The sequence below is a fragment of the Haemaphysalis longicornis genome, unplaced genomic scaffold (genome assembly GCF_048455015.1).
Source record: "Haemaphysalis longicornis isolate Haplotype H1 unplaced genomic scaffold, Haemaphysalis longicornis Haplotype H1 scaffold_1, whole genome shotgun sequence".
NCBI lineage: Eukaryota > Metazoa > Arthropoda > Arachnida > Ixodida > Ixodidae > Haemaphysalis > Haemaphysalis longicornis.
The window spans coordinates 462,708,728-462,729,838 of NW_027526203.1; the positions used below are offsets into that span (position 1 = coordinate 462,708,728).

The 21,111-nt window shown below is 44.7% G+C and overlaps 1 protein-coding gene across 9 annotated transcripts in view; it reads left to right on the forward strand.

Annotated features, from left to right (window-relative positions):
• Dip2 (disco-interacting protein 2) overlaps positions 1 to 21,111 on the forward strand; it is a 244,673-nt gene that overhangs the window by 202,855 nt on the left and 20,707 nt on the right. For 7 of the 9 annotated variants that reach the window (XM_077688011.1, XM_077688013.1, XM_077688015.1 and 4 more), the window contains 11 exons: positions 2,123 to 2,203; positions 2,904 to 3,031; positions 5,558 to 5,642; positions 6,142 to 6,240; positions 8,012 to 8,144; positions 8,749 to 8,772; positions 14,949 to 15,142; positions 17,153 to 17,318; positions 17,410 to 17,549; positions 18,208 to 18,369; positions 20,015 to 20,145. In XM_077688011.1, coding sequence (XP_077544137.1) covers positions 2,123 to 2,203; positions 2,904 to 3,031; positions 5,558 to 5,642; positions 6,142 to 6,240; positions 8,012 to 8,144; positions 8,749 to 8,772; positions 14,949 to 15,142; positions 17,153 to 17,318; positions 17,410 to 17,549; positions 18,208 to 18,369; positions 20,015 to 20,145 — 1,343 coding nt within the window. The remainder of the gene's footprint in view (positions 1 to 2,122; positions 2,204 to 2,903; positions 3,032 to 5,557; positions 5,643 to 6,141; positions 6,241 to 8,011; positions 8,145 to 8,748; positions 8,773 to 14,948; positions 15,143 to 17,152; positions 17,319 to 17,409; positions 17,550 to 18,207; positions 18,370 to 20,014; positions 20,146 to 21,111) is intronic. The other 2 variants (XM_077688007.1, XM_077688008.1) reach the window with 2 other exon arrangements.

Consider the following 21,111-nt stretch of genomic DNA (forward strand, 5'->3'; position numbering starts at 1 on the left):
GTGCTTTTGTGCGTGATCGATCGTTTGATTTTGGGGAGGCGTCCTTCGTCGGATTACGCAGTATTTTGCGTGACTCAGGGACCGAACGCTCTTGGTGTTGTCACCGTCCTGTGATCTGAGGAATGGATGCCGAACGCAGATACCGATCGATGCTCCCTCCTGGTGATTCAGCAAGTTTTGCATAATCTAATCAATCCGAATATTCGATAATAGCCACATATTCTAACCATTTCGAATATTCGAAATTTTTCGAATACATAGTTTTCGAAGCGAATACGAATATAACGTATTTAATATTCGAGTAATATTCGAAATTTTCGAATATTCGCACACCCCTACTTTAAAACTGTTCTTCTCCTAGTTTTTTTTTTCTTTCTTTCATAACAGCTATTTTAATTTCTCATCTTTTTTTGAGCGTAAAATTGAAAATAATTATTTTCACCTGTGGATCTGGGGGCTGTTTTACTTCAGTGAGGTAGAAAATTGCGGGCCTCCACCAGATCTGTTTGTAGCAATAGAAAAGTAAAAGGAGGCAGAAGGGAAACTGTGTTTTTCTGCCAAACCTGCAGTAAAAACACTGGTCTGCACCCAGGAGACAGCTTCAAGTGGTTTCACAGGCTGCTGAAATATCGGTAAAGGACTTGCGAGCAGAATTCTAGAGAAAAAATTAATATCCGGTGGGTGTTTCTTGCAGCACAGTTTGTGGTTCTCTTCGCGGCACCAGAAATTGTCAAAATTGTTTCGTACGAGGACGGCTGGAAAGTTGTTAAACGTTTCGACTGTAAAGGTTTAATGTTTCCGTGCAAACTTTAAACAGTGAAACTTTAAGCAGTGAACAAGAAAACAGGTGAAAGGAGGAGGCAACTCACCAGCCACTTTCTTACACTGCCCCCGTCACTGTGGCTATGTATGTGACTGGCAGCACCCAAGCAAAAGCCAAGAAACATGGTTTCGCCATTACAATTGTGCCATTATACCATGCAGATCATATTGGCATTTGAGTGCTGGCATGGCGTTGACATGCTGATTTACTCAATATTTGGAACTTCCCCAATGACATCTCTGCTGACGCTATGTACTGTAGCAAGAAGTTTGTCAGTATTTGCTTTTTTGTTTTTTTACCCTCCTGTGAGAACAGCATACTTGAGGGCTGGAATAAAGTTTGCATAGGTTAGCTCTTTCAATTAAAACAAGGATGTATGTAGTCTTAATGGTCCCTTTAATGCTTCAACCCATTCTTCCCACTTTGAAGGAGTTGGATTCAGCTACACATTATATTTACTACTCTAGCAATACTACCCTCATTTTAGCAGCATTCAGGTGGACATGCCCTGTTCAAAATTTGGGTCCGGAAAGTATTGTATAGCTTACTTTTTTTGTGATTATGAATGATTCGTGATAATGTTGCCTAGGTTAAAGTGTACTGAAAATAAAAGTGCGTGCAAGTACTAGCATTTTCCCTCAACTTGCCTACCTGGTTCCTTTTTTTGTTTATAATAAAATTACAGCTCAAGCAAAGTAACCATAAAAGTTTTCCTCTGAAGTTATGCTTTAATGAAAACACATTTTTCCTTTGCTTTCTTAGAATTGGCGCAGAACATTGCCCCACATTTGTGAAAAAAGATTTTTGTACCATTTCAGATGAGCACTCTTGATAGGGAGAGTGCTAATCTGTGAGTGCTAAACTGAAACTAAGGGCACGCAAAGCTGGGCTGTAACCTGATTTTTTTTTGGGTGGGGGTAGTTATGGGTGCTAGAAAGGATTTTTGCCAAAAGGAACTGTAGCACTTGCGTACGTGCTACCTGGAAAACAATTTTGTAGGGGGTTTGAACCCCTGGCTTTGTCCCTGACACAGAGTCACGTTTTGGTATCTGCACTAGCTTATTTTTGTAAAAAGTATATATGGGAAGGCAAGTCAGGTGACACTGTTTTCACATACGCAGTTTTGGTTTTATTTTGTGCTAAGCATAGGTTTGAGAGCTAAGCTTCATACGGACACCCAAAGCATACAGTGGGGTATTCAAAGGAATTGGGTTATGCTGTGCTGTGCTAAGTCATTTATTTCACTCTTCGGGAATCTACTGAAAATCTGTTAACCTTCGCATGGTATTCCTCTTTCAGATGCAACCCCTGCATCCTGACGGAAGGCCAGTAACTGACCAGGCCTTTGTTCGATCAGGACTGCTGGGATTTGTTGGACCGGTAAGGGAAACTCATAGCTGGTGCATCATGAACCTGACACCTTGCTCATATTCTAATCATGATAATTTAACACAATGCAGCGACATGTGGTGTGTGGGGCACGACAGGTCAAGGAGAGTAATTTAGCCGAATTGTTGTGCACATTTGTGTTTTGTTACATGGGATCATTCAAGAAACCTCGAGGAAATAGTTTGAAATATTTAATTATTGTAATTCAAGTCATTAAAAATCTTAAACAGAAACAAGCTAATGGCAGCCAAACAGCATTTTTTGTTTCTCACCAAAGACATTTCTCTCGTTATATTTGCATTTTGGCTAGACCAAACTTTTCCAAACGGAGTAATCATGCATGTGCGGGCTGTTCTATTGTATTTGTTAGCATGCCTAGTTATGCCTTCAAGTGCTGACTACCTTTTACCTTAAAATTTCTACAACTCGCTATATAATGAACCGCAGTGGCGAAGTCTGTCATAGTGGCAGGTCACAGTGGCAGAAAAAAAGGCGCCTCTTGCTGAACAAATAAAAAAGGAAATGGAGAAAGAAGCAAATTTTTTATTGCATATATTATTGAAACATCAACGGGGTGGAAGTAGTAAATTTTTTGCGATTGATATGAGAGCTGCGTATTGTCCACAGTCGTGCCTTGAGACCTCCCCCCCTGTGCAGCCTCACAAGTGTTCTCTACTTCGTCTTCTTTCAGGGCGGCCTAGTATTTGTGTGTGGCACCAGGGACGGCCTGATGCAAGTGAGCATGCGCAAGCACAACACTGACGACCTGATCGCCACTGTCTTGGCCGTCGAGCCAATGAAGTTCATCTACAGGGGCAGGTTGGTGTCACACCATCCAAGTTTTCCTTGTCATTTAGCTTCTGAGCAGCACGTGCCACTGTCTGCGACCATGGTGAATTTGCCAACTTTTAGTTAATTTAGATATGCAGACGTGAAGCTCAGTGGGAGGTACGGATTAACGTGAAGGAATGTTACTGGGGGATCGTTCCAACTTGTTACTTTTGGGGAATGCTGCAGTCTAGTACCAAGCATGAATAGGAGTGCTAAAAATTTGTAACTGTGACCATACAACTGAAGCTTTTTTAAACTTCGCCACAAACATCACCACTTCACCACAAACTGTGCAAAAAATAATGTACTACCATCAATCGGACTTATAGTTAGCAGATAAAGTCGTCTCGTTACTAGTTTTAGCATGCAATTTTTTAATTTTGGTCACACTCTGGGACTTAACATTTTAATATTTTTCTTTACAACAATGCTGAAATGACCATATCCTATTTCACCAATAAATGGTTGTTAGAGAGGTGGCTTGCTCGATATTTGGAACTTCCTTGATGTTGTACAGGGTGTTTCATGTAACTTGAACCAGAGGTTATAAGTGTTGAATTTTCCAAGAAGTAATGAGCAAGCACTATGTGGGGTGTGAAGTATCTGACTGTATTTTATTTTTAAAGCGTCGTATGTCCGGGGTGCCGTATGATTGGGTTACAGGTAAATGCCGCCCTAATAGACAGTCTCACATGACATGTGGGCTAAGAACTTATTTTAATTACCATACAGTACGGACCATTTATAACATAACTGCTTATGGTGCAGGATCGGATGAAAGCGGGTTTTCCTGGCTACCGGTAGGCCTCCCATAGAACACAATGCATAAGCATACCGCTTAAAACGCGGTTGGTCGAAGAACAATACCGTTTATAGTGCAGTTCTTCGGCGGGTTTGCTGATGGACCGGCGCAGCGGGAACAACGTTTTAGGTCTGCGGGGAAAAAAAAAAAAAAAACTCAGTCAGCCGTCTGACGCAGCTTGCCCTCCCTGCTCTTTAACTTCGACACACAAAGGAAAAAAACAGGCGCCCTTTAGTTCGCTTGTTCAATTTCTATTGTCTATTGGTGGGATAACCACAACTGCCTTTGCTTGATGCCCCTTGGAAGAAAGCGAGCCCCTGTCCCTCTTCTCCCCACTGCATTTAGTGCGTTCTCACGTAATTTCGGAACCCCTCACTAAACTTCGAAGAAAAAGCTCCTATTTCGTGCTCCCCTCCCCTTCCCACCTGAAGGCGTCTGCTCTAGCTCGCCAGCCCTGCACCTCGCACGTGTGAGATAAGCTGGAAAGTTGACATGGCCGAGCAATACGAGAGGGGAAAAGGTGAGAGTGTGGCCAAGGACCGCAGGCAATTGATACAGGGGAGGGCAAGCACGAGAAAAGTGGGAGTTCGGTAATTGCCACCGTGAGGTACTGCATGCGTGTTTTCACGTTCGACTCAATGGGAGCATCAAATTGCATTTGTGGCGTTAGCGCTGTGCCGTGTACGGCTGCCGAAGGCTCCTGCCTGCCAATACCTGCCTGCTTCAGTCTATTCAGCAGGTGGTCGGGCCCGCCGCGGACTATTTTTTTCTTTTTACATCAAATAGTGTCAAACGGGGGTTAAGAAATTAAGGTCGGGACGAAGTGGCGTAGAAGGTGCGAAAAATGGTGGCTTATCCCCGCCAGCGTCCATCATGTGAAGCGGACTGCGTGCACCCGAGCGTTGTATCATCAGGGTTCTAATGCATTGCTTCTGTAGGGAGTTTGCTGGGACCGCGGTGATCCGTCGTAAGAAGCGGGTCATCGTAAAATTTGGGGACGTTGCATCGGGGTTCCATGAACTTTGTAACGGCAGGTCTGGCCGAAAACTTTCAGTTAGAAATTGTAGTGTCCAAATATATGCCAAGAACCGAAGTATCTGCAAGAGTTCCTCGAACAAGAGAAAATTGGAAAATGCCATGTGTTGTGAAATTGCAGCCTCATGTCATGAGCCCACTGATAACAACGGCGGTGTCTAGTTCGAGAGCAGGCTGAACCGGGCAAAGCTTGAATGATGCGTCCTTTAGAGAATTGAAAAATCTTCGTTGTTCATGAAATCCTCACAGAAAATGCTATGTTAGGTGTTTCTTGTGATGTTTCATGAGTTTGTAAAGTTTTGGCCAGATTTATACATTTGAAATGTGAAATATTTTATCAAGCTAATTTGGAAGTAGTTCATTTCACCTTGAATGATCATTAATAACTTTGCTACTGGAAAATTCAAAGTTTCAAATTCTGTTCATTGGTCCAAACTATGGGAAACACCAGGTATATTTTGTATAATTGGGTGAGCTCAGGGGATGGGATTGACCAGTGGGGCTTCTTGTTCGTAGTAAGGTATCAGAAAATAGAAATCAGTTTGCTCACGCGATGAATGCTACGAGTTCAATTCATATTGTAATGGAGACAAAGTAATGCTGCATTTGGTTTACTAGATTGCAGTAGGCACAAATGCATGACCTCTTGCTGTAGTAGTGCCTTTTTTTCCTACCAGGATTGCCGTGTTCTCAATCAAAGTACTTCGAGACGAGCGCATCTGTGTTGTTGCTGAACAACGACCTGACTGCACTGAAGAGGAGGTGAGTGTCTGAAAGCTGTTTGAGGAACAAACGTTTTGACTGACTCGTTTCCTTGAAATAGGCAACAGCATGAAATTTCTCTGCAAATTTAGTGTGATTAAGCTGCTAGTTTACGTACGAAGTTTGCTGCAGGTTACGATTTTTAATGCCAATGACACCGTACTCTGTGTATATCAAATAGTTGCATGTGACTGTGGCAGTAAGGTCTCAGTTCTTTCTCACCCCCTTTACACTGTAACCCGGAAGTGTACTTCTAGCTGTTCATTGAGTTATCTCTGATTTTGTTTCTGTATTTGGGCAGGATTATGATGGGCAGGTTTCACCATAGGAAAGGCAGGCAGTTTAGTGTTGGAGCACTATTGTAGTGTTTTGCCGTGCCGGTAATAAGTGTGCGACAATTGAAGTCCATTTGCATGTTTCTTTGGTTCGTAACTGCATAGTATGGACAAGGGAAGACAATTGCTCTTGTGACTGAAACAACAATGTCTGCTTTATATAGAGCTTTCAGTGGATGAGCAGAGTCCTTCAGGCTGTGGACAGCATCCACCAGGTTGGAATCTACTGTCTCGCCTTGGTGCCACCAAACTACTTGCCAAAGGTGACCTTGCTTCCCAATAGGGGTGTATCACTCTTGGGGAATCAGGTGTGGCGCTAATTAGTGAAAACTATATTTTTTTCTAGCACCCTATGGGCTGAGCGAATTGTTTGGCTATGTTGTGGTCAGCAATGTTAACCAGCTGCTGAGTGATACGATGCTGATGCAGGGTCAGTAGAGCAAATGGGGGCATGCATTGGCCCTGACAAGGGGAAAACATTGGTGCAGATCTTTGGGTTCACATTACCAATCACTTTTGTACGTTGAAAGTGTGTACAGCAATTTCTTGTAGTGATAAGATGTCCTTGGCATAAGCAGTTGTTTTACCATTTAAGAAACAATGGAAATACGGCTACACCTCTGTGTTCTTCTTTTTTATTTGCCACTGTGGATGACTGTCCATGTACTATCGGCGTCAAATGAAACGCGAACACGAAAATATGAACCAGAATGTGCAAAAGTGAAAAATACTGTTCATAGAGTTCATACAATGGCTTGCTATTGGTATGTTTGGAAATCCACTTTTCCCAACTTTGTTTTTGTAACTAAGCCACACATCATTTTGGCTTGCATGGAAAGAAATCGTGCTATTTGTGTGTTCAGGTTCATATTTTCGTGTTCGCGTTTCATTTGATGCTGATAGTGCATAAATGCATGTAGTGTGGCTAGAGGATGAAAAAATAATTTTAAGGTGCTCTCACAGTTAAACCAGAGAGGGCAAATGTAATAACGGTGTATACAAACAATAGGGTGTTACACCTGACAGCGGCAAACACCTTGAACAGAGGGCGGGCTTGGGAAAGACAAAGGATGACACTGGACAGCTGCTGCTCAGTCTCTTCCTTTTTTTAGTCCAGCATGTGTTTAAGCTGTTTGCTAAATGTGACGGAATGTGTTACGCAAGTGTAACAAGATATAATGAACAAATTTATTTCTGCTTCAGAAAATGCATGATCATGCTCCTATGCTAAGGGCCATTGTACTGCTTCAAGACATGCTTCTTGCTGCCCCAAAAGCCTGTTCTGTTGGGATGCTACAGAATATAATTTTTCTGCTCCAAAAGCTGCCCCAGAATGACTTCAGCTAGTCATATCACTGTGTCAGTTGGCTTTGCAACTTCTTCTTGTAAGCATTTTGGGGGAATTGGTGGCCAAGCTTCTGCTAGTGCAATTTTACTGTGTGTGCTAACCTTACTGCATTGTGCAACTGAAATGGAGAAATAGTTGTACTTTGCTGCTGCATTTATAGAGTTGCACGAGTCTAGTTGGGTCATCTCATTGGTATCTACAAATTTCTAGTAGCCGGGGCCTCACTGCTTAAGGCCCTGCCCTGTCCTTCAAAAATTCTCCGCTGCTGCTGCAAAAAAGGAAGGCTCTATAGAGGTCGAACAACATCTTCCACTATGAAGTCTCTCGTAGGCTGCAGTGTATCAAAGCCCTGAACAAGAAAAAGGGGGCCAAGTCTTGCTTTGTGTAGAGAACACACCTGTTATATGTTTCATTTTTCACTGCTAAAAAGCAGCATAACCTTCAGTGTGTGTTAGGGCCAAATACTTCGGAATTGTGAAACTCCGATCAAACTGAATACTGAATATTTGGAAACAACGAATATTGGCACCTGCATATTGAATACGATACAAAAATGCCTAGCTGGGGATCCTATAGTGCATGTTTCCCTTCAGTCCTCCGCCAGCGCCATTAGGTTGCCTCTGTGACAGTGTGCGGAGTGTGTGCCCAGGGCGCTGACGAATGGCGCCGGCCTGTGCCTCTTGCAGACCCCGTTGGGCGGCATCCACCTGCCCGAGACAAAGCGGCGCTTCCTCGAAGGCAGCCTCCACCCGGCCAATGTGCTCATGTGCCCGCACACGTGCGTCACCAACCTGCCCAAGCCCCGGGAGGTCCACCCAGGTAATGACTGCCGCCAGCTGGGCTTGCCTGGGCACCACTAACTGCTCGTGCCGGGCCCTGCGTGCATGGCTTCCCCCGTTTGTGGGGGGTTGGCTTCTTTACCCGTCTGTGGCTTCCGCCTCGGCTCCGGCTCTGGCCTGCTGTGGTGGCCCTAATGTGGCTTTTGGCAGCCTCTTCTTGGGCCCCCGAGGGAACGCAGAGGTCCCGCTTCTGTTTGTGATGGTTCAGTGGATGTGGAATAGTGCAGCACTGTGTTGGCCCCGCAGGAGTTTGCTTCCCCTCCCTTTTTCTCACCCCGTCTCGACCAGCTCGGAGGTTGGGAGGCAGGCAGGCAGGGAGGCACAAGTTGCTTCTTCTCCCGGCATTCTCAAAGAGCGCCCCTCGGCCTCTTCTTCATGGGAGCTATCACTGACCATTCCTCTGTGAGAACACGGTGTCATTCTCCGTGGCACCTTAGCTGTTTCAAGTTGTCACGAGTGTTACAAGCTGTCACGTGTGTCTGTTTCGTATATCCATTTGTGAAAGTGAGTGTGCGTGCACTCTTGTTTTTCTTCTCATCATTGTGAAACTGACAGAAGGTATCTTTATTTGTCATGCACTCCAGCGGACCTGTCACAAGATTCTCCAAGTAAAGTTGTCCCCTTTCTTCCACACACTGTGTTGCATGGAATGGCTCGACTCGTTTCACTTTTCCGTTTCACACTTGGTTCTTTTTGTTGCTTGAGTGTCTGTGTGTGTGTGTGTGTGTGTCTGCCAGGCTGTTCTTGCTGTACTGCGTGCTGACGCCCCTTGAGAAGTGTTTTTTTTTGTTCTTGTTATTATTGTTGTCATCATTGGTATTATTGTTGCTTTCTTCAATACAAAGCTGCCACTGCCTTTCTTTTACTCTTATCACATGTTACCGCAATGCTTGCTGTGCTCTTGGCACCACCCCATAACAGTATTGGCAGGGAATGACAGGTTCAACTACCAAATGCTGGCGCACTCGTGTTTTTACTGCCTTATTCATTTAACCCTTTGAGGGTCAAAATTTTTTGCCAAATGCGACCCCCCAGAGTCGATTATTTTTTTTTTACTGCTGATTTATATTCTTCGGACAAATCTATTCTGAGAAAAAAATTGCAATTATTTTTAGGGTGCCCATAAAGTGACAAAAAGATTGTTTGTGTTGTTACATACACGTGGTTTATTCATAAGTAACACAAAAAAAATTCTAAAAACATTTCGCAGGCGCAAGAAGGGGGAGAATTGCCCAGAGGACGAAACTGAAACTAGTCGCCGCGCGCTTGCGTGTGACCGGATGCGCAAGCGATAGCTGGCACACCGCTGTAGTAAAGCATAAAGTAAGAAAAGAACAGCCATCGGCACAAGAAAGAAATTTCACGTATTTCCGCAGTTATGCAGCACATGCCAAGCGAGAGAAATGATTGGAAAAAAAAATGTGCTTTTTAAACATACAAGTGATGACGTACATGTACGTCATTGACCATTTTAAAAGTGTTTGCAGGGGACGTACATGTACATCATTGACCCTGAAAGGGCTAAAGAGCAACCTTTTATTCATCCACAGAGAACAAAAATAGAATTGGTAAAGTTTTTGTCTGGAAAGTTTCAACGAAAGTAAGTTATTTTCTCGTAATAAGTAGAAGATGTGGTTCAGTCCATGCAATATTGATGGTCTTTAGTGAGTGCAGGAAGTGAGAAATCGCTCCTTGTAAAAAAAGAAAGAAAGAAAGAAAGAACAGGAATGTTTTGGCCTCCAAAGCTGAGTCACGGGAGCTTTTGTGGGTTCTGTCTTTGTTGACGTGCAAATCATATTATATCTTTGTGATAGTTCGCTGCATGTTTTACAAAAATTCAATCTGAAGTGGATTTATTTTAGCACTGCTCATGTACTTTCTTTGCGTAACTTGGCCTGGCTACTTCTCAAACTGCATTACTGGAACATTTTGTTTTTATATATCATGTATAGGCAAGAGTTTCAGTGTCTATTTGTCTAAACGAACCAAACGGAGTTTTTTATCTACTGCTACAGTCGAACCCCGCAATAACGAATCCGCCGGGGAAAGCCAAAACGTTCGCTTTTGCGGTAATTTTTCCATGAGAATGGAACGTAAATGACAGAAAAATCAGCTGCAAACCGAAAATTTATCTCCGGAAGTCGGTTATACTACTTCGCAAGCCTTACCCTGCAGAAACTTCACACTTCAGCTCTCACACTACAAGAAATGCTTCATTGCTACTCGTGCGCACCTAAGAACGACCGCATTGTGCCAGACGCATCCAAAACATCCGGTGGGTTCAGCTTCTCTGTACATTTTACTCCTTGTTCCTTGGCACCGAGTATATCCGAGCATGCTAGCCAAGCCCAGCTTCTTCTGCTGACGAACATTGCCAGACAGTGGCACCCCGTTGTTCCAATGCCGTCCACAAAACTAAGTGAGCACCACTTCGTTGAGATCCGGAAAGGCCACAGCTGTCAATGTTTTGCTTTGTGCACGTGCGCTATTAAAGAGTGGCGTCCTTGCTTTTCAAAAAGGTAGATAGAGCTGCAGGCAGTTCCAAACTCGTCAGCGCTATCTTCCCTTCTTCCATTTGGGCCACTGACATGGGCAATGATGGCTGCCTTATCTGGTAGTGATCGAAGTTTCCACTTTTTATTGAGAGAAAACGTGCCGATCACCGCACACAGAACAAACGCACGTGCGCTGTTTAGCGACAGCCAGCTAGCGCAGCCAAAGCCAAAGACTTGCCATGAGTCACCATATGTCGCCCCCTTGTGGTGTCGCTGCAAGGCTGCTTCCACAGCCGCCTGTTGCGCGGTCTTCTATGTAAACAATAATAACGGCGTCCATGCAAGCGCGCTGTGGCAGAAGTTTACACGCTTTGAGCCTGGAAAAAATGCATTTGAGCACTTTTTGGACAGTTGGCTTCAAATGGGTGGATAAAATGCCGACCGGACTTGCAGCGAATTTTGTTAACGTGGGATCGCTTTCCTAAAACATTTCGTTGCCGTGAGATATGAGCTTTTATGGACGTTCGCCGGGGATCCAAAAACATTTCGTTGCTGCGGGAATTTCGTACTCATGAGAATTCGTTATCACAGGGTTTGACTGTACTTTAATCAAAACCTGTTCCTTCATTTTCTTGCGTGCATTTTTTTTTCTTCTTTTTTTCTTTTTTGTTTTCTCAAACTGCATTGTACAGGGTGGTATCCTTGCAGTTTGCAATAATTGTTTAGCTTATCACCAAGTGTGAAGCCTTCTGGACATAATTTTGCCTGCACCTTCATAGTGCTCTAAGAAGCTTGTGAGTCTACCAAAAAATGTTTAAAAATTTTCATTTTATTCTTACAATTTCTCTATGAGCAGATTGATAGGAGTGCTTCCAAGTTCCATAGGAAGTTGCGAGCTTCTGTCAAAGTCTTACATGTTGAAACAGGGTAATAGAATGCAAGATGCTAGTTTTTACTGAAAAAAGAGATACTATATGCGAGAGGCTGAAGGCATAAGTAATGATAAAAAAATTTACTTAACCACGTGGAAGGTCTTTTAACCATTAGCATTCTGATGCCCCATTGTAAACTTTTGTTTAAGCTCGCTTTCATTCCGTTTTTTTTTTTTGTTTTTGCATGCATGTTTGTGTGTGTGTATGCTTCTTATTTTCTTCTCTGGCTTTTGACTGCTACTGGCTTTGCACTTTTGGCTACAAGTAGCAAAAAGCTGTATGCAAAGAAAGTAATACTGGCATGTGCTTTACTGACTTGTGGGTTGGGTTCTACTTAGTCTGAAGGCCAGTTCACCGTTCCACATGCGTTGTGTCGCATTTTAGAATCCAAGGTCACCAGACCAGGGCGCTCAGCACTTAATTTCATAGTGCATCACATAAATTCCCTCATTTGGTTCTTGGAACGTGTGGCTTAGTGTTTTGTAGGGCAAGATGTGTTTTCTCGTTTTGAAGCTGTGCAGTAAGCAGGTTTTTGTACGTGCATTATACTGCATTGACAATTGTTGCATAGGAAATAGCCTGAGGTGTTCTAAATTAACACGCAGCCCTTCATTACAGCACACCTGGTAGCCTGGCTGTAGCTTTGTGGACGTGAACTGAGCACAACTTTTGAATTATCTGGATGGTGGATATGGCTGTCTACTGGTCATTCATAGCAGGTTACAGGCACAATAGAATGTGATCAGCTGATACGATTTTCAGAAAGATGCAAATTTTAAAAACTCACCAGCTGAAGTGCATTGTGTAAAATGGGCTGAATTTCGAGTGTTGCAAATGCATTCTCTTGCTGTGATGAATGACACGAATCAGCAGAGCCTTCACGACAATAATATGGTCTCAAGTAACGGTTCAGGCTCACATTCTCGTACAGGCATTTGAAAACAAATTATACCATATTTGACCACTAAAACAACTCAGTGACCTTGTTGAGCTTTGTTTCATCCGCCGCTGCAGATAATTACAGCAGTCTGTTTTGAAACATATAGTGGCACACCAGCCACCACTTTTGCTGCTGCTTGGCAGTCGGAAGGGCCACAGGAAAATAGCTTCAAACGAGTCGCAATGGGAATTTTATTAAAAAGTGCTACGATGACGTACCAAGTTTCATGTGGCTGATTAAGTCAGAGATATGCTAAATAGAATTCGGAACCGATCACAGTGTGTAGTACCAACCCTATTTGGTCTCGCCTGAGTCGTTTCACCCGTATTTCACAAAGATGGCATAGATCTTTTGGTGCCACTTCTTCACACATTGAGGACGAAGAATATGTTAATTTTATTAACCCCTGAATTGCATTTGCACTTCCTACTTTCAATCAGAATAGGGCAGCCAAAAGACTCGTTTTAGGGAACACATCTGCTTCGTTTGCTCGCTGACGCGTTTCTTCTACCGTTTCGGCTGGTATGTTATATCCATTATCTGATCGCCTTTGACACAGCTCAGCGGGGGCTTCTGGCAAAGGCAGCATAACTTCACCTATTAGAAACCCACAAAGCCGAGCGCAGTTGGTACTGTGGATGACAACACTGCATAACAAAAGTCTTGCCTCATATTGCACAGTGTGAAGATTAGCAGTACGGGGATAACAAGAGAAAAAATTTTCACATGTTTTCTTAGCCCTTCAGAATGTGTGCTTGGCAGTTCCGGAGTAAAGAAAAAGATGCAGAAAGTGTAACTGAAGTCTAGGTTAACACGCATAAAAGAGGCAGTCGAACAAGTGATTAACGGCTGAAAACGGAAAATTTGGGCCAGTTGGTGGGGATTCATATTTAAACAGTTATGGGAGACGTCAACACTGTGGGATTAGTGGCATAGATTTCTATATAGTTAACCGAAATGAAACCTAAATAATTAACCCAGATTTCACTAATCCTGCAATATTGACATGTCTCGTGGCTAAGGCTGAAAGTAGAACTGGTTAGTTGGTTTTGACTTGGAATACATAGTTTACTGTGAAAAGAAGACACGGATAAAAAGGGTGCTTACAGGGTGGTCGCTAGCTTTTTGAAAGGTAGCACTTTTGATTGACAGCTGGCGATAGCGACCAGGTTGACGTAGGTTACAGAAGGATTAGAACACAATAGGAGGAGGACAGGGTTCATACAATTACAAAGTGTTACTGTAAAGCTGAAAGTTGGGCCAGTTGGTTTTGATTTGGAATATATATTACCAGCAAAAACAAGACGGATGACCACAGGGCAAGTGATCGTCCTGTGTGCATCTTTCTGCATCTGTGTCTTGTTTTTGCTGTTAACACAGGCCTCTCTTGGCTGTTTACTTGTTCTAGCGCTCTACTGTCTGCTCTGTTTAAATTTCCACCCAAACCAACTGGCCCAAATTTTCCTTTTGTTCCAGTTAAATGGCTTTGCTGTGACTTCTGCAGGTGCAAGTAGAGAACATAGATATGCATTTTCTTCTCATATTCATGCTTGTCATGAATTTTGGGCAATGCAAATATGCTACCCTGACGGATTCATATCATTGAGGCCACATAGTATATGTGAATGTTTTATAAGTATATTTTGCCTTCCATTACTTACAGACGAGAACTAAATAAATTGACCTGCCATCTTGTTGGCACATTGAAATCCTAAAATGACTGTTGGTTACCAAACTGCATAGATTTAACTGACTGATAATGTCACTTGTTTGGTGCTATGAGCTTGCTAGCTTTCACAGACAATTACCATAAAAGTGCCGGTGGTTTTGTAGAGCAGACACTTTGTTAAGGGTACAGATTTGTTGCAATAGTCACAATTATTTGCTTTGTTGGCAGTGGCAGTTGGAGGTAGATTTTACTTGCATTTGTGTTGCAAAATGTGTATCAAATGGTGGGTAGTTGTAGGAAGTGAAGTATTCTGCATGGTGTTCAGGAAAGGGCAGCGGTATGATGGCCATTGTTAAACAGCATCACCAAAACTAAACTACTGAAGTATTTCAAGCAAGAAGAGTGAGAACCTTGGTGCAGCCCTACCCTCTGCAATTATATCTTACAGCCAGATACGGCGGCATTTTTTTTTACAGCTAGCCATATAATAACACATGCCCTAGCAATCTCTTAGAGCACTAGAGTTTTATCAGTGGCCGTGACCTTTGTATAAAATCATGGTGTGCAAAGGAAGGGTGGTAGAGAATGTTCAGCGAGCCACTTTTCCCTCCGTTCTCGCTCGGGGGGCCCCTGCTTGTGGGGCAGTGAACTGGCCTTTGGTCGGGGCAGTATGCGGTGGGTGGCGGCTGGGGGTACCGTGAACGGGTTGGGATGTGCACCGGAGGTGGTAAGGGCTGTTCCCTTCCAGAAGTGGGCCCTGCGTCTGTGATGGTGGGCAACATGGTGCAAGGGGTGCGGCTGGCCGTGGCCCAGGGCCGGGACATTGGCATCATCGACGAGGACAGCGACACGGCTCGCAAGTACCAGTTCATCTCTGAGATCCTGCGCTGGCGGGCCACCACCACGGCGGACCACGCCGTCTTCACTTTGCTCAACGCCAAGGTGGGGGCCTCTTCTCTGCCGGCTGCTTCCGGGGGCGCTCTGCCGCTCCCATGTGTCTTATCTGCGTGCAGCACCAGGGTAAAAGGGGGTCATTGAAGATGGAAGAAAGACAGTGCAGGAAAGGCAGGTAGCTTAACCAGGGAAGAGTCCAGTTGGCTACCCTGCACATGGGAAGTGGGAAAGGAGGGATTGAAAGAGGAAGAAAGGGTGCATAAAAAGATGAGGAGTGGAGCTTGAGAAGCGAGAAAAGAATGAGTAAGGGTAACCACAAAGACAAAACCATGGGCAAAGGGGTAAACTACAATCGTTCAGACAAGCCTGTGGCCCTTAAAAACCTAATTAAGGCTGTTGTGGCCTTTTGGGACTGCATTAGGCGACGCCTGCGCTGTTGACGGTTGGTTGTTGAGCTTCACTAGTGTGGTTGACAAGTGCTGGCTCTGCATTCCAGACCAGGCACAGTGGCACAAGACGTGTTCTATTGTTTCACCCATGGCACGCACGAAGAACCTGCGAAGAAAGCTGCACTGCACTGCAGCTTTTTGCGTGCCATAGACAAAGATAGCTGGTTAGGTATTCTGGCATCTGTTAGGGCTGCTGAAAAGGGCCAGGTGTACATACTATAAAGACACACATGTCCTGCCATTGAAAGCAATCGACAAAGACTAAAGGTGTGTTCAAATATATGAGGGCACTTGCTGCAGTGCAGCAAGAGTGCCTGCCAAAGGAAAAAGCCCAAGGGGTCATTTACAAAATTCCTTGTGCACAATGCCGCGCCAGTTCTGTCGGTGAGACCCGGAATTTCCCAGAACGCCTTTGACAGCACAAAAACAATGTCTGCAAGTCTGACATTCAGAGCAGTGCATTGGCTGAACACTGTGATGAAGTTGATCACAGGACTTACCGTATTTATTCGAATACAAGGCGAGGTTTTTTTCCGAAAACCGCAGCCTCAAAGTCTGCCCCCACCTTATATTCGAGGGCGGGCTCCAAGATCAGCAACGGCGCGTCGCGGGAAGTCATAAACAGTCAAAAACAGCCAGCAAAAATCCAGCATGTTTCAATCCACAAGCCGAGTCCAAAACCGCAGCCATATTTCTTTCTCTATGCCCCAGCCAGTTTTCCACGTGCGCTTCGCCGCTTGCATGTGCTTGTCTTTTGTGTTCCCTCGCTGGTGTGCGCTTGTGTTCCCTCGCTTGTATTCCCTCTACAACGAATGGATGGCCTCCGACGAAACGGCCTTGACACCGTCAGGCCGTTTGAAGCGTGTATCTCCGTCGGTAGTGGCTCGCTGGATAGCCGGCGCTTGGGCAGCTATACCCGACGATATGGTGGCAGCTTCTTTCAAGTGCTGCATTTCCGTCTCGCTGGACGGCACTGACGACAGCGACGTTTGGGAGTGCACCAGTGACAAGGACAGCAGTGATGCTTCAGATGATGACAGCTTGTGATTATGTGGTATCGCGGCTGAATTTCGCGAACTTCAAAGGGAGGAATTTGAATAAAGTTTCCGGCGGGATCTCTCGCCTTATATTAGTGTGCAAACTTTGTTTCCTTTTCTTCGGTCCTTCAACTCCCCCCTCGCCTTATAATCGTGACCGCCTTATATTCGAACAAATACGGTACTTTGATGGCATGCAGGTAATTGGCGCTGCAACAAATTACTCACGAAGAATCCTCCTCGAGTAATGGCACATACAAGGGACTCGGGAGGTCTGAATGTATCCCTAGGGGCCCTTTCCGCCATTTACGCCCATGGCCTCCAACGCGCAAGGGCAAGAAATGAGTAAAAGAAAAAAGATCCCACCTTATATAATTGCTATTTGTGGTCGAACACAGTCACCCGTGATGAAGGAGCCGATTAGGCTCCGAAACGTTGGGACCACTTTTAATAAATGCCCTTGGTTGGTGTCTTTGCCTCTTCCTCAAGTTCAACCCCAACCAGGTAGAGTTCTGTCGAAGATGTCCACATTCAGCATATGCTTTGCATCCCTTTTTCTCTCCAACCTCCAGGGCAACACTGCGTCCAGCTTGACGTGCTCTCAGCTGCACAAGCGAGCAGAGCGTGTCGGGTGCCTGCTGCTTGAAAAGGGAAAGCTGAACACTGGAGACCACGTGGCACTCATTTACCCGCCTGGCATCGATCTCATCTGCGCATTCTATGGCTGCCTCTACGTCGGTAAGGCTTCGGCCACGTGTTTGGCCTCACGCTCTGTTTTTGAGCACACTTGCGAAAACCTCCCCGTGTGTGTGTCTACGTGTGCTTGCAGGCGTGGTTCCTGTGACAATCCGGCCACCTCATCCTCAGAACTTGCAGACTACCCTGCCCACCGTCCGAATGATTGTTGACGTCAGCAAGTCGGTGATTGTTCTCTCAACAGCACCGGTCACCAAGCTTCTGCGGTCGAAGGTGATTGGATTGGATGTGCGCATTGTGTGCTTCATTAGCACATACCGCATTCCACTGGCCTACACCCTCTGTGCTTTTTTTTTCTTTATATATAACCTGAGACAGATAGCTTGTATGTGCAACAGATGACGAAACAAAGGCACAACTTCAATTCATTGTCTACAGTTTCAGCTGGAGTATTTGTTATTTTTCACAATGATCTGGTGACACTAAGCTTCCATGTTTTTTAGGTTATTTTAATTGCTGAGAGCAAGAGTCCCAGTATTTCCAACACTAGTGTAATTTCCAACATGTGTAGGCTGAGTGCTAGTGCCGTCAAGCAGAACTTGCAGAAACACAAGTATGTGTGTGTAGTACATGTTCTGTGGTCACGCCGAATGTGTGGCAAAGTTGATGGTTGCCTGCAAGCAACTGTCAATCTTGCCTGCAGCAGCCTGAGAAGCTTGACCAACAATGTATGAAGATCTATATTCTATAGATTCAAATCTGTATATTGAAGGTTTTATTGACTTTATTTATGACCACCGCTGTTAAGCCTGAAAGCATTGCAAAGGCAGTGAAATTTTGGGAATTCATGCCTTTACGGAACCGTTTGTTCAGCAGACTACTTTGTTGCGAATCATTCTGGTAATGTAAGTCTTGGTGGTTGGGGCTGCAGGAAGCCAGCAACGTTGTGGACATCAAGTCATGGCGCATGATTCTGGAGACTGACGACTTGCCGAAGAAGAAGCTGAGCAGCATCTACCGTGCCCCCACACCCGAGATGATTGCCTACCTGGATTTTAGCGTCAGCACTACCGGCATGCTTGCTGGAATCAAGGCAAGCCATAGCATTCTCTCTCCTCTTGGCATTTTATGGGCAATACGTTGACCCTGGGGGGAAAAAAAAAAAGACAGTTGTCATTCATTTTGTGCCCCCTTACGGGGGACTCACCTGTTAACATTCCTATTTTAAAAGAACTAAGCCATTGGGAACATTTTCATGCATCTGCAAAAATTTTGTATCGGTACACGATGCTTTTCAAGCCCGTGGGTTATGAGTTAGCAAGTCCCATAGGAATGTGATCAGGTGAGTCCCCCGCAAGGGGGCTTTTTGCAGCATACTGGAACCTTTTTGTGCATATCTAGCAGTATAATATACTAAGGTAACCCACAAACAGGTAGTACGTTTACAGCTAATTTCAGCTTATAGTTCTCCTACCCAAAAGCAGTTTTCGCACGCTTTCGGTTTCAGTTTAGCTGAACAGCTGTAATCATCAAGTTTTTCTAAAGCAGTGTCACCAATACTATTACTATATGATCTTCCAAGCTAGCATAGTGGGACTCCACGCTGTCGAGGAATTGCTTTCAAGGTGTTGCATCACTGCTGTATAAGGATAAGAGAAGCACCATGTCGGGGCAGTGAATGCAGCATTCAGCTGCCTCTGAAAATACAGATGTAATCACATGGAAGGCAGCTGTGCAGATAAGACAGATTGTGCACAGTGTTAGCCTGGCTTCCGTTTGTTCCGGAGCAGGGGGGATGGGCCTTTTGGGTTTGTAAGAGTTGTATGACTCCTGATCAGTGCAAAGGTCTGGGGCCACCCATGGCTGTGATGCTGATTAAAGGTCGTAGAACTCTTACAGCTAACCACTGAAGTAGGGTAATCAGAGGAATGATACTATGTAAGTAGCCAGTGCAGTTGGTAGGTAACCAGAGACAATGGGCAGCTGGAGTGATTGGTACTAATTGCCACGACCAGTAGACAACCTGCTGGGTTATTGAGTTGGTATGCAAATATTCAAAGCTTTTGAATATCGAAGAAAACAATACGGTATTCTATTTGGCTTCAAAATGAGTAGCACTATTTGAAAGCTTCGAATATTTTTGAAGTATTTGAAAGTTGTTTCAATGAATTCAGATGCATGAAATTATGCCTTCTTGTAAGCAAGAAATGCCCCATTAAAAAACACGCAGAATATGCATTACCGCTGCGAAAAATGCACCGGCTTGCTTTGGTAGTGGCGATAGGCTTAGCCGCAATGCACCAATTGTGTGCAGCTGGAAGGTGAGACGAAAGCGCTTTCGGAGAACATCTTATCTCCGGCATTTGGACTACTTCACCTACCGATAACGTGGTCTCACCCAAGTGGCCCCAGTCAACACTATCAAGATAAGACAGCCTAGCCACGTAGTGCCACAGTCACCCCTTTTTTATATATGTGTATATATAAATTGAAGCGCAACATTGACCTCTTTCCTAAGCCTGTAATGGCCGTGAATTGAATGTCTTGTGGAACAGCGCAGAATACGACAACACGAGAAAAGGAAGAAGACAGGATGGCACTGTGTATTCGTCTTCTGCTCTGCCCCTTAATATGCTCCTCCGACAGTAACTCGCCCAAGTGTTGGTTCTTCTGCTGGCCTTGAACTGTTCAGATGTGTGCCGTACGGGTTATTAATTTTGGTGCCGCTGTCCTCGCAGATGTCACATGCGGCCGCCACCTCCCTGTGCCGCAGCATGAAGCTGGCCTGTGAGCTGTACCCGTCCCGGCACATTGCCCTCTGCCTGGACCCCTACTGTGGCCTTGGCTTTGTCCTGTGGTGCCTAAACAGGTGGGCCCTGGGGGGGGTTGCATTCTGGCGGACAACCTCTGTGGGGACATACTTGTCACACTTCCCCTAAATGCGTCCCAGCCTCTGTGACCTTGTGTCCATTATCTGTTCATTACTTGCACCCCATCCAGCTTTATCAGTTTTCCATGGGAAGTAACACGCAGAAGTTTTCATGCCATACGAGGCAACACGGTAAATTTTTCGTGCCATCTAACAACTTTACTTAGGCCTGAAATTTTGTAACGAAAACTCTGAAACTCGTACATCTGTAACATTGTGAATGTATGCGCACAGTAGTAGCATCATTGCTTTTTTTCCTCCTAAAATGGCTCCCAGTGCCTCAGCAAATGACTGCCACTGCAATTGGTTTGTTGGTGATGAGGATGCAGTTACTGCCAACTCGTAAAGATCACTTGCTATTCAGTTGCAGTCAAGCCATATCAAGATAAAACTGCACCTGAGCCCCTGGTGCTTTGTAGCGATGTTTTCGTGGGTTTGTTCGAGGGTAGTTTCACTTACAAGCACAGCTCCATGAAGGGCAATGGGAAAAGCGGAAGTGTGCAGAATGATTCCAAGAATCGTTCGTACGGCATGTTGCGAAGACGCAGTTGCTATTCAGCGGAACATTGACTGCAATTCATTTTGCAATGTTGTGCAACTGACCAGTGAGTGGCAGAGCCTGTGCCAAGTGATTACCGTAGTTGCTCTATTCTAACACACACCTTTTAGCAAGAAAGCTCACAGTAGTCTTTGTCTTAGCTAAGCATGGGCACACATGCCGGGTCGAGTTATCTAGTGGAGAGCTGAACCCCGTTTCCTTTCCTCATTGTTGTAACGTCGAAAACAGCATTTTCGCATTCTGACTATGCGTTTCACGTTGTATCTTCCATTTGTATCTCAATGTTCAACACTTTAGGATCAAAGCTATTTTAACTAAAAAATCCCGGGCCATCTCCATTAACGTGA